This window comes from Zootoca vivipara, chromosome 13 (assembly GCF_963506605.1).
Source record: "Zootoca vivipara chromosome 13, rZooViv1.1, whole genome shotgun sequence".
NCBI lineage: Eukaryota > Metazoa > Chordata > Lepidosauria > Squamata > Lacertidae > Zootoca > Zootoca vivipara.
The window spans coordinates 53,847,229-53,862,667 of NC_083288.1; the positions used below are offsets into that span (position 1 = coordinate 53,847,229).

Sequence of the window (15,439 nt, forward strand, 5' to 3'; positions counted from 1 at the left end):
CTTCCATACCATCCTCCACAGAACATGCAGCACAACCGGGGGGGGGGGGCTTGAAGCCCAGAACATCTGGAGCTGAAGAGTGTCGTCGTCCCCCTTCTGTTGCACAGCTTTTTCTGACAAAGGTGGGAGATCATCTCTAAAAACCTACCCAGGCCTGGAAAGGAATCTCATTTCCCAACATATACAGCTGCCCCCTCCCCCCCCAAAAAGCCACTGCTGCCCTAGCAACCCACCAGCTGTCGTCCCCCTCCCCACCACAAAAAAATCATATGTGATTGGTGGGCCAGGATCCACAAGCAAAAGGGGGTTGGACTAGATGGCCCTTGGGGTCACCACTCTACAATTGCATGGAATTATAGGACCCCCAGCTCCCCTCCAGCGATCAACTCCTACGACTATTGGGGGCTCCCCAGCTCCCTGTGTCGGAGGAAACACTTTGCACGTGCACAGAGGCCCCCTGCTGCCCAGGCCGCAGCCGTTTGACCTTTCCAGCCCGCAGATTGACTGACACTTCCTCCCTGGAAGCTGCTGCCCCTCCCCCTGCCCTTGGGCCAGGGCTGGTTTCTGCAGAGGTCAAACAGAGGTCGTTGCCCTTTGACCTCTCCTGCTAGGGGCGGCCAAGCAGTTTTTAGGGGGGACGCTCTAAGAGGAAGGCGGGGAGGGGGCTGGTTGCAGGTGGGGAGGGGGCCTGGAGGAGGGAGGGGGCGTCTGGGGTGCCCCCACAGCCCCTGCCTGGGCAGGGCCGCATGCCATTGTGCCAGGGGAGGCCTTCTTTCCTTGGCAAGGCCCCGTTTTTGCAGGGTGGGGGGCAGAGGGTGGCTGCTTTGGCGAGGCCCGGTAAAGCTGGCTGTCGTTTTGCATCGGCAGATTCGAAGCTGGAGCCTCGGTGGCAGGCAAGCGAGAGGCGCACACACACACACACACACACACAAACACGCCGCACACGGCCTGGCCTGTGAAGAAAAGCACACTCACACGGGGGCTCGGGGCGGGGGGCGTTGGGGGGATCAGGGGGGGCTGCAAGGCCGAAGCCTGGCCCCGTGCCGTGGGGCGCCCTCCGTCCAGGGAGGTGGGGGGGGGCGGGGAGGGAGCCAGAGTGGCCGTTTGAAAAGCTGAGCTGCTGCCAAGCCAGCCTTGCAAGTTGGCACCGTGTCAAAGTCAGCTGGGGACGTTGAAGCTGGCGGGAGACGGAGCCGCTCAAAAGCTATTTTTTCCCTGGGGAGCGCCTGCCCAGATCCGCCCCAAACTCCACACGCCACCAGTGGGGCACCAGGGCTCCCCCCTGAATTTTTTTCAGATTTTTCCAAGCACCCCAAAGGGGCTTTTTCAAGTGTAGAAACTTGCGTAGGGGGAAAAAGGACCAGGCTTTTCTCGGTTCACCCCCTGCTCTTTTTTCTCTCTCTCCCTCTCTCGTTGCCTCCACAATCGCACGGAAAAGGGCTGGCAGCTCTTGGGGGGGCTGCTTTGGGAGGGGGCCCCTCTTATTTTCTTTTATTTCCTCCCCCCCCCACCCTCCGAATCTGGATTCCCTGGAAAAATCTAAGAGTGGGGCGAACTGGAAGAGGGTCCCCCGATTCTGGGACCTGAACAAAAAGCGGGGGACCAATTTTTCCTCCCTTTTGCAGGAGGGGGGGGCCCACGCGCACACAACCCCCACATGGATCCAGAACGGGCAGCGTGCCAGGACTGGGTGGCAAAGACACCAGCCACAGGGCCCCCTCTTGCTATCTCTCCGTGGGTGTAAAAGTGCTTTTTAAGGGCTTCTGGAAAACCCGCCCCCCCCAGCGCCCGGATGGGGCAATGGGGCAGCAGAGGAGGTAAGTTGGAGGTGCCCAGGGAGGTGGCGTGGGGTTCGGGGCTGACTCAGGACTGTCCTTGCCCCGGGAGGGGCTGGGTGTGTTCTTCTCCACAGTTGCAAGCAGGGCAGTGTGGTGCAGGCAGCTCAGAGGCCTGGCAGGCCCCAGACAGGATCCAGAAAATCCAGGGGGGGGCAACCCCCAGAGGACACCCCAAAATTGGCTCCCTAGGCCAAAAAAAGGGGGTGGGGGTCCGATCCTGAAACAGAGGAGGGTGAAACCTCACCTCACCCAAACAGCCCAAAAGCACACCCTGTGAGGTTGGAAAACAGCAAAAAGAGGCTCCCAGGACAACAAAACCTCGGATCTTGGGGGGGGGAGCCGCCAGGAACCCCAGAATTGGACCGCAAGACACCCCACAATTAAATGAGAGGAGCCTGGCCCCCCTCGGCCCCCAATGCGGACCCCCTCCTTTAAAAAGAAACCTGTCATTTGCAGAATACACCACATCCTCCCCTCAAATGCATCAGCCTCTTCCTCCCAGAGGAAGGATCAGGCCCCGGACACCTCTTGGGTGTCTCACTGCAAAACAAAGGGGTGGGGTGTTTTTTTCAGTGGTGGGGAGGTTACGCCACCCCCCCCAACCCGAGAATTCTGAAATTTAAGGGCACCCACCAAAAAAAAAAAAACCAGAAGCTGGACACCTCTGAAGCAAAACAGGTTCCTTTTTACTCTCCCTCCACAATAAAATAAATCAAGCCCCCCCCCCAAAATATTTTGATCCCCCAGCCCACAAAGTAAGTATCTAAGCTTTCAGAGCCTCCAACCCCGAAAACAGGGAAATATTGAGAATAAGGCTTGGGGCCCATAGATGATTTGACTGCCATTCGCCCCACTGCCAGTCCCTGTAGCCCAAGAACAGGATTTTGTGGGTGTCCTTTCAACTCATCGCCCACAAATGAGCATCCCCCCTCCAAAAAAACCCCACAAAACCCCCCACACTCAGCCCTCCAGAGACGCCCCCTCTCCAATTCCTCTTATTTCCCAGGTTTTTGTTTTGAGCAAATCACACCCTTCTGCTTTAGAGGAGGAGGCCGGCCACGCCTTGCCACCAGGCGCCTCGAAACTTCTCTTCGGCCATTTGCAACGTTTGAGAGGCTCTCCAAAAATAGGTGGGGGGGTGGAGAGACAGAAGATGGACGCGGCGAATTCACTCGCCCACTTAAAGAGAGTTTGGGGGTCACTTTTTTGAGGGGATGGGAGAATTAGATACCCCCCAGGGGGGGAATGGAATAAAAGGAAACACTTCCTTTACAGTTAAAATGGAACGTGGCGAAACGGGGGGGGGGGAGTTAATTTATTTATTATTATTATTATTATTATTATTATTATTATTATTTATTCATACCATGGCCATCTGGCTGGGTTTCCCCTGCCACTCTGGGCGGCTCCCAACAGAATATTAAAAACACAATGCAATACATCAAACGTTAAAAACTTCCCAGGGCTGCCCAGGGCTGCCCAGCATGTTGGTGGGGGGGGCAGTTTTACAGGACAAAAATGCTATTTTCTTCGTAACTGAAATAAGGTCTGCAAGAGAGATTTCGGGAATGCTGGGGAAGGGGGAGGGCTTTGTCCCAGCTACACACAGACCCACCGTCTCCACAAAGGGGGGGGGGGGGATCCCAAGTTCTTGGGCGTTGGCCTGCCCCACCTATGAAAGATGTTAGCTACCCCCCCTGATAGGGAGGGACGGGCTCTTTTGGGGAGGACAAATGCCCTCCCCCGGACCCATGGCCTTTTGAGGGTGCAGCTGGATGTGTGCACAATTGCATGCCCCCCCCCCCTGCCACCCTGTCCCTTGGCGTGAATTGCTTGTGTGCAAATTGTGGCCGTTGTGTGTGGGGGGGATGCCCCTTGTGCAGCCATGGAAGGGGGTGCTGGGCCTTGCCCTCCGCCTGGTCCATTTTCTCCTTGGGGGGCTGCAAGGCCTCCTCCTTGGTGGGGGGGGCACCCCGGCCGCTCCATGTTCCTCATGCGGTGGGGGTGGCGAGCCCACCAGATACTTCGGGGAGGAGTTTGGGGTGGGGGCACAGAGGGATGTGTTTCCCAAAATGCACACATTCCACAGAACTGCAGAGCCAGACAGGGTCCTGGGGGTCACCTAGTCCAACCCTCCGCAATGCAGGGACGGGTTCAAGAGTGGCCAGGTGGGAGGGGTATAAATAATTTTAAAAATTATTCATCGTTATGGTGAAGACGGAGGGTCCCCCTGCCAACAAACACACACACTGTGATACACTGGTAAGTGAAAAGAGAAAGAAAGTCCAACCTCCCCACCCATTTTACCCCAGTTTCACAAGCTCCTTGCTAACCCCCCCAAAAGATACAGGCCCCCCTCTTCCCATCCCTCTTCTCTCCACTAGTGAAACGGAAGATGCTCAGGTCGGCAGAACTGAACTTGCAAGGTGAGCGTGTTTGGGGGGGGGCAGAACAAGCAATGCCCCAGAGGCCCCAGCATTGACTCCCCCCCCACCGCCCCAGCAGCGCAACAATTTTGGACTGGAGCCTGCACCCGCCCAAGCAGCACAATATGGTTTGTTTGGTGGTCTGGGAATCGACAAACCGTCTTGTGGTGTTGACGCGAGCGCAGGCAGGACTTCGAGGGTGGAAGAGAGCGGGGGGGCCCTCTCCACCCCCCCTGCCCCCTCACATGATGGAAAGCAGATGCCCCCGCCGGACCGCCCCCCCCCCTCACACACACACCAAGGCTTGTCCTGCTGTAGCAGCACAGAAATATTGGCACTGCCTTGTCCGGCCAGTATTGCTTGCGCTGCTCCAGTGGGCCTGGCGCGCACAGCAGGGGGCATGAAATGTGTGGTGGGTGCTGGGGAGATGGGGGGGGGGAGCACGTAAAAAAGAGGCTGGGGAGAGGAAATGGCGAGGAGGGGCGAACGGAGGCGTCCTGCTCTGCTCACCTCCTCCCACCAAAGGACTCTCCCTCCGCACCTGCCAGGCCACCCCCTCTCAGCCCCTGGGTTCCAAATTGCCTGGGGGGGGTCTGTGTGTCATCAATGCCCCCCCAATCCCTGGTGCTGCTGTCTCGAGAGGCCCCGGGCGCAAGATGGGATACTCAAAGAGACAGGAGACCGAGGAGAAAGGGAGGACACTTTTATTGCTACCATCATCATCATCAGACAAAAGGACAAAACAGCTCTTGGGGGGGGGGAATGGGGTGAAGCTAAGGAGGGCACACACACCCCCTTTGCAGAGGAGTCCTGCCCCATGGGGCACAGCGAGGGAGTCAAGGGGGCCTCCCTGGTTCAGCAGGGACTGAGAGCAGCCGCATCCATCATTGCAGGGCAGGTGAGGAGTGGGGCGTGAGCAGCCCAGCTAGGGAAGGAGGGGACACCCCCCCACACAACTCCTCAACCTCTCCTTTCCCCACCGGGGGGGGGGGCAAAAATCCAGGAGGAGGGTGAGCAGTTGAGATGGACGAACCCCCTTCCCGGAGGCAGGACCAGAGGAGGAGGAACAGTCCTTGGCATGGGGTGGCAGTGCTTGGATGGGGGGGCCATGAGATCAGGGGGGAGCCCCCCCCACCGGAGGGCAGGGGCAAGCGGTCCATCAGCGGGAGAGGAGGGGCAAGTCTGTGCCAGGGGTCATGAGGAGTCCAGAGTCCAGATTCAGGCTGTCTAGAAAGAGAGAGAGAAAGGACCAGGGAGCTGGAGGGAGGGGGGAAGGGGGGGCGCCACACTCCACTCCACCCATAAGGCCCCTGCCCCCCCACCCAGCAGGGGGAGCCCAGCCCCCGGAACCCGGGGACATTTCGCACCCGGCACCTCTCAGAAGGTGCCCCAGCCCACCAACTAGCAACTAAACCCCAGAAAGGGGGTGGGAGGAGGCAATTCCCCATGGGGAGGGGAGAGAAAGAGAGGAAAGGGCCCCCCAGCACCCACTTGGGACCACCGAGTCTTTACCCTGGTCGAAGTTCAGCTTCTTGGCAGGGGGGGCGTCTCCCAAGCCTTCAATGTCCACCAGGTCGCTGTGGGCGTCAGAGTCATTCAAAGCGCTGAGGGTCACGTCTGTCGGAAGGAGGGGAGACCCTGGTTTAAGGGGGGGTGAGCACGCAGACCCCTGCTCCTGGTACAGAGACCCCCCCCAAAACATAGAGAGAGAGAAAGCCCCCCCCCCAGGGTCCCACTCACCAGATGCCTTCTGCTTCTTCGCAGGGGGAGCCAAAGGGTCAGGATGCCCGCCCACCCCCTGGGTGGAGGGGGGGCCTTGTGGCTGCCCCTTGCGAGCCCCCTTCTTGGGGGACTCAGAGGGGAGGGGCAGCCCGCTGTCCTCGTAGACCTTCCGCTTGGCCGCCCCTTTCAGCTGGGCCCTGGGAGTTGGGGGGAGAGGAGGGAGAAGAGGTCAGATTCCCTCAACAGGAGTGTGGTGCAGTGGTTGGAGAGCCAGACGTCCCGGTTCAAGAGCCTGGGCTTCTGGGCCTAGCCTACCTCGCAGGGCTGCTGGGAGGAGAGCAGGAGACGGGCAGGATGCAAAAAGGAAATAAACAAACTTGGTATGTCCAGCACCTGCTTCCTAGGCTGCCCTGCGGAACGGCCTCTCTAGAGTGGTGCAAGGACCCCTCCACCCACCCCCCAGCTGCCCCCCAACAGCCCTTACACAGTCCGGTCTTTGATGAGAGCACTGATGCGGTTTAGGTCGTCTCCAAAGCGCTGGACGGAGGCCCGGAGCAGGGAGATCTCCGCATCGGTCCATTTGGCCCTGGGGGGGGGGGACAGTGGGGAGTGGGGGGTCAGGATTCTCGCACCGCTGCTACCTGCTCCTCCTCCTCCTCCCACCCCTTCTGCTGCCAGGGATGCCCTTCAAGCAACATTCCCCACCCCACCCCCAAAATGCAAAAAAGGGCATGCAACCTCTTGGGCCATGTAGTTATCTGCATGTTCTTAATACAATATATTATTTATATATATATTTAATACTGTTCTATACTGTACACACCTAGATATATCTCCAGAGCCCTTTATATGGCAACTTGCAATTTATACATATAGTATAGATAGAACCACAGGCCTGTGCAGAGGCACGTCAGTTGGGCGCCTGGAAAACGGTCGCCCCCAGTTTAGTGCTCGGGGGGGGGGGGGACACACACCTAGGGGTTGGTGCAAAAACCACAGCTCTCCGCTGTGGCTCGGAGTGGCTAGGAACCCACCAGCTCACCTGCCCCCTATTAGGAGCATTGTTCACTGGCAGAGCACAGAAGTTGACAAAATGCAGCCCTTTTGAGTTTCCGGTCCATGGTGAGGGCACATTTGCTTGCCAAGGTGCAAGGGAGCCTGGGGACACCTCTGGATGCAGCCCGTGGAGCATGGATCCCACCTTGCCCACACCCCTTGGGAGAGATGTGTAGCCCCCTGAGATCACAGAAGCATAGAAGCCAGCCTCCCTCCCTCCCTCCCTCCCTTCTGTGGGGCTCACCCGGCTGGTGAGGAGTCGGCCACGGGGTGCAGCTGCATGGTGAGCTCGCCCAGCTTGGTGAAAGCGGCGCCAGCGGCAGAGAAGATCTCGCCCACCTGTGGAGGGGAGAGAAGTTTGTTGCAGCAGGCAGGGGGGAGAAAGGGTAAGCAGGGGGGGGTGGACAGCTGCAAAGCCCCCTTGCTAAGGGGAAAGGAAAGGAGCCCCCTTGCCCTTCATCCTCCACAAAAGGTATTTTCGCTTGTGGAAATACGGGTGTGGGGGAGGGAGGGAGGGAGGGACGCAGAACACACACACCCCACGCACCCCTACAACTCGCCACACCTGCCAGGAGTGTTTCTCTGGGTGCCTCTGAGCATGCATAGAGTATGTTATTTATTCATTCGTTCATTTATTAAATTTGTACAGTGCCCTTCGTCTATAGATCGCAGGGCGGTTCGGAACATTAAAACACAAGATAAAAGCACAAAATAAATAGCTTAAGGGAAAACAAAAGAATAACCAAGGACTTTTTTCTGGCTGGAGCTCAGCTCTGGGCACCTCTCAAGTGGGCACCATTGTCATGCTAAGAGAACAAGGGAGAAGCTTGTGGTGAGCTCTGGTGCCTCTTTTTCTAGAAAAACTGCAGATAACCCCAAACCATTTTACAAGGCCAAAGGCCTGTGAGAAGAGGAATGCTTTCTGCCTGGTGCTGAAAGGTATATAAAGCAGGCAACAGGCAAGTCTTCCACCAACAGGGAGCCACTGCAGAAAAGGCCCCGTTCTCGCGTTGCCACTCTCTGGCTCTCTCATGGGAGAGGAACGCGAAGAAGGGCCTCAAGCGAGGAGGATCTCAGGGTCCAGGGAGGGAGAGAGGTGGCCCTTGAGGGTCCTGACCTGTTTAAGGCTTTATAGCTCAAAACCAGCCCTTTGAATGAGGAGCCAGTGCAGAAGAGCCAGGGTGGGTGTCCTAGGCTCAGACCCTCTTGCAACCCGGTCCCTGAATTCTGCCCCAGATGAAGTTCCCGAACCGCATTGAACGCGTTGCCCTCCTCTCTGCTTCCAAGAGATGCGTGGGATCCCCAGGGGTCATCCAGCCCAACCCGCTGCAGTGCGCGAAGTGGGGCTCGTGGGAAACGCAGAGAAGAAGGTGCAGGGAACGTGGCCCCCCTCGTCTCCCCCAGGGAGGTGGCCCTCTTCTTCCTCCCCCCCCCCACGTCTCCCTTGGAGTCTCGGGCGGGACCCTCGGAAAGGCTCCCCGTTGGGACACAGGGGGAGGCGGAAGCGGCCCCAAACCGAAGAAGGGCGAACCAGCCCCGGGAGGGAGCGAGCTCTGCCCGCCTCCTTCCCCGCCGCCCCTTCTTCGTCCTCCCGATGCGCGGCACTCGGCCCATGCTCAGAGGCACCCTTCCCCCCTCCTCCCAGAATCCTTGGCGGCGGCGGCGGCGGCGGCGGCGCTTCCCCCTCCGCCTCCCCGGGTACCTTGGTGGAGGCGGACGTCATGGCGACCCCGCCGCCGCCTCCTCCTCCTCCTCCTCCTCCGCTGCTCCGGGAAGGAGACCCGGCCGCTCTACTGCCTCCCCTCGCCGACACTCTATGGTCCCGCCCTCGCCCGCCCGCCCAGCGCCCGTCTCCATGGCGACCGCGCTTCCTCTCCTCCCTTCTAGCCCTCGCGCTCCTCTATGCCGCGGAAGCTCCTTTTTCCCCCTCCTGGCGCTGCCAATGAGGAGCAAGGCCTCGGAGGAAGGGGCGGGACATCGGCATCGTTCGGACGGGGAAAACAGGCCCCTCTAGCCTGAGGAGGACCCAAGGCTCTATGGGCGCTGCTGCCCAGCCTCTCCATGTTCATTGAGGCACGTGACACCCGCTCCACTAGAACCTTAAGAAAAGTCATTATAACTCTCTTTCTCCACCCTCCGCGTGTGGAACTCCCTGCCCCAAGACATGACTTCAGATTGGGGTGGGGTCGCCTTGGCTCTGCCGAACCTCCAGGCCCAGAACAGTCTACCTGCGAGGTCCATCCCCGAGAAGCGAAAAGGCGCATAGTTGGGAGGGATCCCCAAGGGCCTTCTAGACAAACCCCCTGCAATGAAGGAATTTTTTTTGCCCCACTCGGGGTTGGAACCTACAAGCCTGAGATCGAGTGTCTTGTGTTTTATGTGTCTCTTCTTTTGATGTCCCCTACGCTGGGCTGGTGAGGAAGGCGATGGGTGGCTGATGGACCCTTCGCAGCAGGAGGCAGGGAAGGGAACATCTTCCAGGCTGGGAGAAGGGGGGGGGAGCTCCCCAGTGAGAGCTGCGAGGGTGCAGCCCCCTTTGTGCGAGAGAGGGGTGAAGATCTAGAGCAGGCATCCCCAAACTTCGGCCCTCCAGATGTTTTGGACTACAATTCCAATCTTCCCCAACCACTGGTCCTGTTAGCTCATGGGAGTTGTAGGCCAAAACATCTGGAGGGCAGCAGCTTGGAGATGCCTGATCTAGAGGGTTAAGGCCTCTGTAGTTTCTTCTTCTTCTCTCTTCCCACTTTCTCTTTTTTTTCCCCCTCTATGTTTTGTTTATATTAGATTTGTTTTTATTGTATCGTATGTTGAAAAGTTTCAATAAAAAATTATGTCTATATCCAAATGAGTCTCATGCTCTACTGACTTAGCGATCCTATATCATGATAGGAAGGGAAAATACAGGCTGCACAAGTGTGCCAAAAGGCAGGGCTTCCACCCCAAAGGCCCACTCCTCTATCGCAGCAACATTTGCAGGTGGGCAGCAACAATGGAGACTGGAGACTTTGAGGTGTGTGGTGGGCACAAACACTCCCCCCCCCAATGACTCAGTGGTCCAAAGAGCTTCCTGCCCCGTCTGCATTTGAGTCTTAGCATCCTCCTGTCTTGCTTGGACGTAGAGAGAGCCCCCCGTGAATGTTTATGTTTAAATTGGGATTGATGGGTTATTGTATTTTTGACAGATTCAGCTTATTAACTGGAGCCTCCTGTGAGCCTTTCCTGCCCCAGCATTTCGTTAGATTCGCAACAAAGCACAAACTTGCTTCTGCATGGAAGCGACCGGCAACTTCAAACAAATTGAGGGAGAAGGTGGCAATACATGGCTAACAGCCACGATAGCCATGTTCTGGCTCCACTATCGGGGCAGTAAATGCCTCTGAGTCTTTAGTTCCCGGGAAAGGTGTGGGGTGAGTTGCCTCCCCATGGGCTTATTCCCTCTGGGGCACCTGGTTGGCCACTGTGAGGACAGGATGCTGGACCAGATGGGCCCCCTTCAGCCTCATCCGGGAGCCAGGATCTTCTGGTGTCCTTATGGAACCTCCAGGTCCAGAGCCAGTCTATCTCGATTCCTAAGATCTTTGGGGTATTTGGCCACTGTGAGGTCAATAGGTCCCCATTGGCCTGATCCAGCTTTTTATAGCATCACAGGCTTCCCTCTCTCCCTGAAAGCCAAGTACAGAGAATGGTAGGACTAGCTGTCTTGGCCAATGCCTGCCCTCCCTCCCCAAAATGGGAGGGGGGGCGCCGAGGAAGAGGAACAGAAAAACAAAGCAGCCCACACGGATCAAATGCTGTTTATTGCACAGGTGATCAAATGAAGAGAGGGGAGGGCAACTTTCAACACGTTAGTCCCCTGGGTGCACAACCAGACCCCCCCACTGCACCCCCAAACCCAGAGCCCCTCCCTCCCACCACCACATCCTGATCGAGGGGCGAAGAAGTTGCTCGGGGGGACACCTCAACATATAGCATACAAACACCCAACTCTCAAATCTGTGGGTCTGAGCAGCCTCTTCCAGGCCAACCCCCCCCCCCCGAGTCAAGGGAAAGGGGCAACTGAGGCTGTACCCCAGGCACCAGTTGGGGGGGGGGCTGTTGGCAACAGGGGGCAGAGACTAGGGCAAGTTGCCTGGCCGCCCCTTGGTCCTACAACAAGAAAGCTCAAGAAGAGAGTCAACGTCTGCACAACGAACACGGGGGAAGAAACACTCAAGTTCTAGGATCGAGACACAAAAAGGCCTGGGACTGGAGTGGGCCGGATCTTTCGAGCGCTATGCTAACCTCCCCGGTCATCCCACAAAGAGACAGCAGAGACTTGGAAACGAAGAGATGGGGGCTGTTTTCACTGTACACATACTGCGGGGGGGGTGCCTTGTGCTATTTACACAACAACCCTGGCACCGAGGTTCTGCCAGCCGAAACCAGCCCTTGCTGGTCTTTGATGGCGAGGAGAGGCCATCGCAGGGAGGGCGATGGCAGGCAGAACTGGGCCAGGTGATGCACCGGGGGGGGGGGGGGAGAAGGTGCAGCAGCCAAGAGCAGCCCTGGATATGTCCCTTTCGTAAACTAGGTGCTCCAGACCAAGTTGGGAAACTGCCCTTTACCCGCACAAACACACACAGATATATATATGTGATTTAAAAGGAAATATTCCCCCCTGTCTCCCCGCCCACCAGCCCCCTTCCCCAGCCGCCAGACCCTGGACTTGGGGTGACCAGAGGATCCATTGTGTGGAGAGCGATGGCTGAGGAACCCCAAAGCAGAGCCCCAATGTCCAAAGAGGGAATAAATATCAGACGCAGAAGGAGAGGGTCGGCCGTCCCCATTGGCAGGAGGCAAGAGCCTGGGGGCTGGGTGTGTGGGGGCGCCATTAGCGGACCATGTACTCCTTCCGTTTGTTGAGGCGCACTTGGCAGAAGGAGAAGCCCCCCAGCAGGACGTACAGGCCGGCCGCGATGAAGCAGTTGTAGCTGACCTGTTCATACAGGGCGTAAATCTTGTCTGGACCACCTCTGGGGGGGCAGAGAGAAAGAGAAAGAGAGAGGGGGGGTGGTCAGGTTCCCAGCTCTCACAGGACACACACACACACACACACACACCAGGCCCTGCCCCACCATTCCTCCAGAATCCCACTTCACGGCCAAGCTAGTGCTGTGCCCACATGACTCCCCCCCTTTCCCTCCTGGAGCCATAGCTAACCCAAGGCAGTTGGGGGGGTTGTGTGTGCTGGGCACCCATCAGGTGTGGGTAGGTGGGTGGGGGTGGGAACAAGTTATCCTTCCCTCCTTCCAGGCTGATCCTCCCCCACCCTCTGCCCCACACGTCAGCCCCAAGGCTGCTGCTGCCGCTGCTTACCACCCCACAGGAAAACAGGGACCGCACCCCGCCCCACTCACGTGAAGTCTTCTTCGTTGGCGGGGACGTCCTCGATGAGGACCGCAGAGTGGACGTTGAAGAAGATGCCCAGCAGCACCTAAAGAAGCAGAGGAGAAACAGTGGTGGTCTCTCCAGGGAGTGGAGGGCAGGGGGAGCCACGGTGGGAGTGGAGGGCAGGGGGAGCCAAAGTAGTTGTTGTAGTAGTAGTAATTATTATTACTTTTATTTATTTATTTATTTATTTATTTATTTATACATACATACCCCACCCATCTGGCTGGGTTTCCCCAGACACTCTGGGCAGCTCCAAACAGAATATTAAAAACACGATAAAACATCAAACATTAAAAAATTCCCTAAACAAGGCAGCCTTCGGATGTCTTCTAAAAGTCAGGTAGTTGTTTATTTCCTTGACATCTGATGGGAGGGCGTTCCACAGGGCGGGTGCCACTACCGAGAAGGCCCTCTGCCTGGTTCCCTGTAACCTCGCTTCTCGCAGGGAGGGAATCACCAGAAGGCTCTTGGAGCTGGACCTCAGTGTCCAGGCTGAATGATGGGGGTGGAGACGCTCCTTCAGGTTTACTGGACCGAGGCCGTTTAGGGCTTTAAAGGTCAGCACCAACACTTTGAACTGTGCTTGGAAACGTACTGGGAGCCAATGTAGGTCTTTCAAGACCAGTGTTATGTGGTCTCGGTGGCCATTCCCAGTCACCAATCCAGTTGCCACATTCTGGATTAGTTGTAGCTTCTGGGTCACCTTCAAAGGCAGCCCCACGTAGAGCGCATTGCAGTAGTCCAAGCGGGAGATAACCAGAGCATGTACCACTCTGGCCAGACCGTCCACGGGCAGGGAGGGTCTCAGCCTGCGTACCAGATGGAGCTGGTAGACAGCTGCCCTGGACACAGAGTGGACCTGCGCCTCCATGGACAGCTGTGAGTCCAAAATGACTCCCAGGCAGGGGCACAGTTACCCCATTCAGGACGAGGGAGCCCCCCTAGACCCACGTCCCCCAAAGGGGGACAAAGAGCAAGCCACATAATTGAGAGGAGAAACCAGCCCAGAGCTCATTTTGCAGTAAGCACCGTCTGCAGTGGGTGGCAAGCCCCCTCCAAAACCAGACCCCAAACTACATGCCAGCTGCTTGCTCAGGTCTCCTTCGCCACCTGCTACCCGCCCCCGCCCCCCCAATAAAAGATTGCTCAGTTCTTCCAGCTTGCACATGAAGGAAACCCTGAACACCCAGAACAAACCCTACCTGAGAGGAGTCCCAGCCCACCCCTAAAAAACCACTCAGGTAACTCTGGCCAGAGTTACCTGCTGCTCTCTGCACATGCTCCATCACCCCCACCTCCTCCTCTGCTGTTTACCCAACATGCCTCAATTTAGACAGGCCTGATTCCCCCCCCCCGGCTGTGTGTGTGTGTGTTGGGGGCAGGGAAGATTCGCCCTGGTGGCCCCCCCTCGCCCAGTGACTGACACCCGCCTGAGCCACAGTCACCCTTTCCAAGCCTCTAAGGAGGAAGCTAGAGGAGGAAGTGGAGGGGAAAGACCGTCAGTGGCCAAGGGGCAGGGAGGGAGGGAGGGGAAGAGAGACACCCCCGCCCGAAAATGTTTAATTACTAAATTCGTGGGAGGAGGCACATCTCCCCATCACTTCCCCCCACATTCTGCCCTTGCGCCCAAAGATTTGCCCCCCCCATACCCCCCAAATCCATCTTCCCTTCATTGCACCCTCCCCGCAAAACAAGGTTCCTTGCAGTTCTGGTTGCACGTCTGAATCAGCCGCTCTGGGTGCAGCAACCCCGGATCAAGAGGTGGGGGCCAAACTCGGATGGGTTAATGGAGGGGGGGGAGAAGACGCACCAAGGGCTGTCAGGACGCGCGCCCCCGCCCCGACACGCATCTGGGCGTTCGCACACACACGCTTCGCTCCTCACCAGCATGATGACTCCCCAGGCGCTGAGCACGATCCCGCAAGCGGCCATCTTCGGCCCGCAGCAGAGGAGGGAGACCATGGCTCCCGTGAAAAGCTCCGGCGGAGGGACGGAGAGCGAGCAAGCGAGCTAGCTGACCCCCTTCTTCGAGCTGCTGCCTGGCCGAGCCGACGCAGCAGACTGAGCCCGCCCCTCCCGACGCCCTTGGCAGGTCAGCTGCTGGACGCCACCAATCGCACGAGGGAGGAGGGTTTTGTTGTCGTCTCCCCTCTCCCGCTTAACGAGTGGAAGAGGCCGGGAGGCGGGGCCGACGCTCGGAGCAGGCGCTCCTTTGGCTCGGCTTGGCGCGTCCTATTGCGAGAGCTTGGGGGGGGGGGGATTCTGGACGCAGCCAAGAACAGGAGGACACTTTCGACCAAGCAAAAGCTTTCTATAATGAAATAAAAATAGAAGCAGCTCTTTTGGACGGAGGCTGATTGTCTGCTTGAGCTGCTTGGAGGCTACAGGTCCTTGCATTGCAGGGGGCTGGGCTATATGACCCTTGGGAATCCCTTCCAATTCTACAATTCTGCCTAGGGAGACAATGGGAGAGGGCACATTTGGGGGTGAAATGAAGTCAAACCCTTAGAGAGTTGCAGTGCCTGCTGTGGCTGCAGAGACTTGTTACGGGAGAGACATGTTTTGTTGCAACCGGGACAGAGGAAGGTGTCCAGTTGAATAGAATAGAATAATTTATTGGCCAAGTATCAACCATACTTGGAATTTTGTTTTGACTACATTGCAATGTAAAGAAAAACGTACCTCATACAAACACTATTCCCCTCACAATACAACAGCACAGTGAAAAGACCTCATGCCACCAACTGGCCTCCCTTTTGCCCACAACTACAGATTCAACAATTTGATGGCACAAGGAAAAAAGCTATTCCTGTGCCTAGACATTTTTGTATACAGAGTCCTGTACTGATGTCTGGATGGGAGTAAATCAAACAGGTGATGATCAGGATGCGAAGGGTCTACAGCAATTCTCTCTGCTCTCTTCCTGACTCGAGCAGCAATAATAATAATAATAATAATTTTTATTTA

General features: G+C 57.3%; 2 protein-coding genes across 4 annotated transcripts; both read right to left on the minus strand.

The window, feature by feature from the left end:
- Positions 1 to 4,952: 4,952 nt before the first annotated feature.
- On the minus strand, positions 4,953 to 8,854 carry C13H17orf49 (chromosome 13 C17orf49 homolog). Of its 3 annotated transcripts, none has more exons than XM_035136168.2 (6): positions 8,745 to 8,854; positions 7,287 to 7,381; positions 6,471 to 6,572; positions 6,005 to 6,183; positions 5,777 to 5,881; positions 4,953 to 5,487 (listed from the first exon to the last, which is right to left on the minus strand). In XM_035136168.2, the coding sequence occupies exons 1-6, from the start codon at positions 8,763 to 8,765 to the stop codon at positions 5,483 to 5,485; spliced, it is 507 nt and encodes a 168-aa protein (XP_034992059.1). In that variant the 5' UTR covers positions 8,766 to 8,854; the 3' UTR covers positions 4,953 to 5,482. The 3 variants fall into 3 exon arrangements, with proteins under 3 accessions (XP_034992059.1, XP_034992058.1, XP_034992060.1); XM_035136167.2 differs by having other exon boundaries at positions 4,953 to 5,491; XM_035136169.2 differs by lacking the exon at positions 6,471 to 6,572 and having other exon boundaries at positions 4,953 to 5,491.
- A 93-nt stretch (positions 8,855 to 8,947) lies between these two features.
- RNASEK (ribonuclease K) lies at positions 8,948 to 14,544 on the minus strand. Its single transcript, XM_035136170.2, has 3 exons — positions 14,357 to 14,544; positions 12,439 to 12,515; positions 8,948 to 12,054 (listed from the first exon to the last, which is right to left on the minus strand). Exons 1-3 carry the CDS (start codon positions 14,432 to 14,434, stop codon positions 11,913 to 11,915), a joined length of 297 nt encoding a protein of 98 aa, XP_034992061.1. The 5' UTR covers positions 14,435 to 14,544; the 3' UTR covers positions 8,948 to 11,912.
- Positions 14,545 to 15,439: the final 895 nt, after the last annotated feature.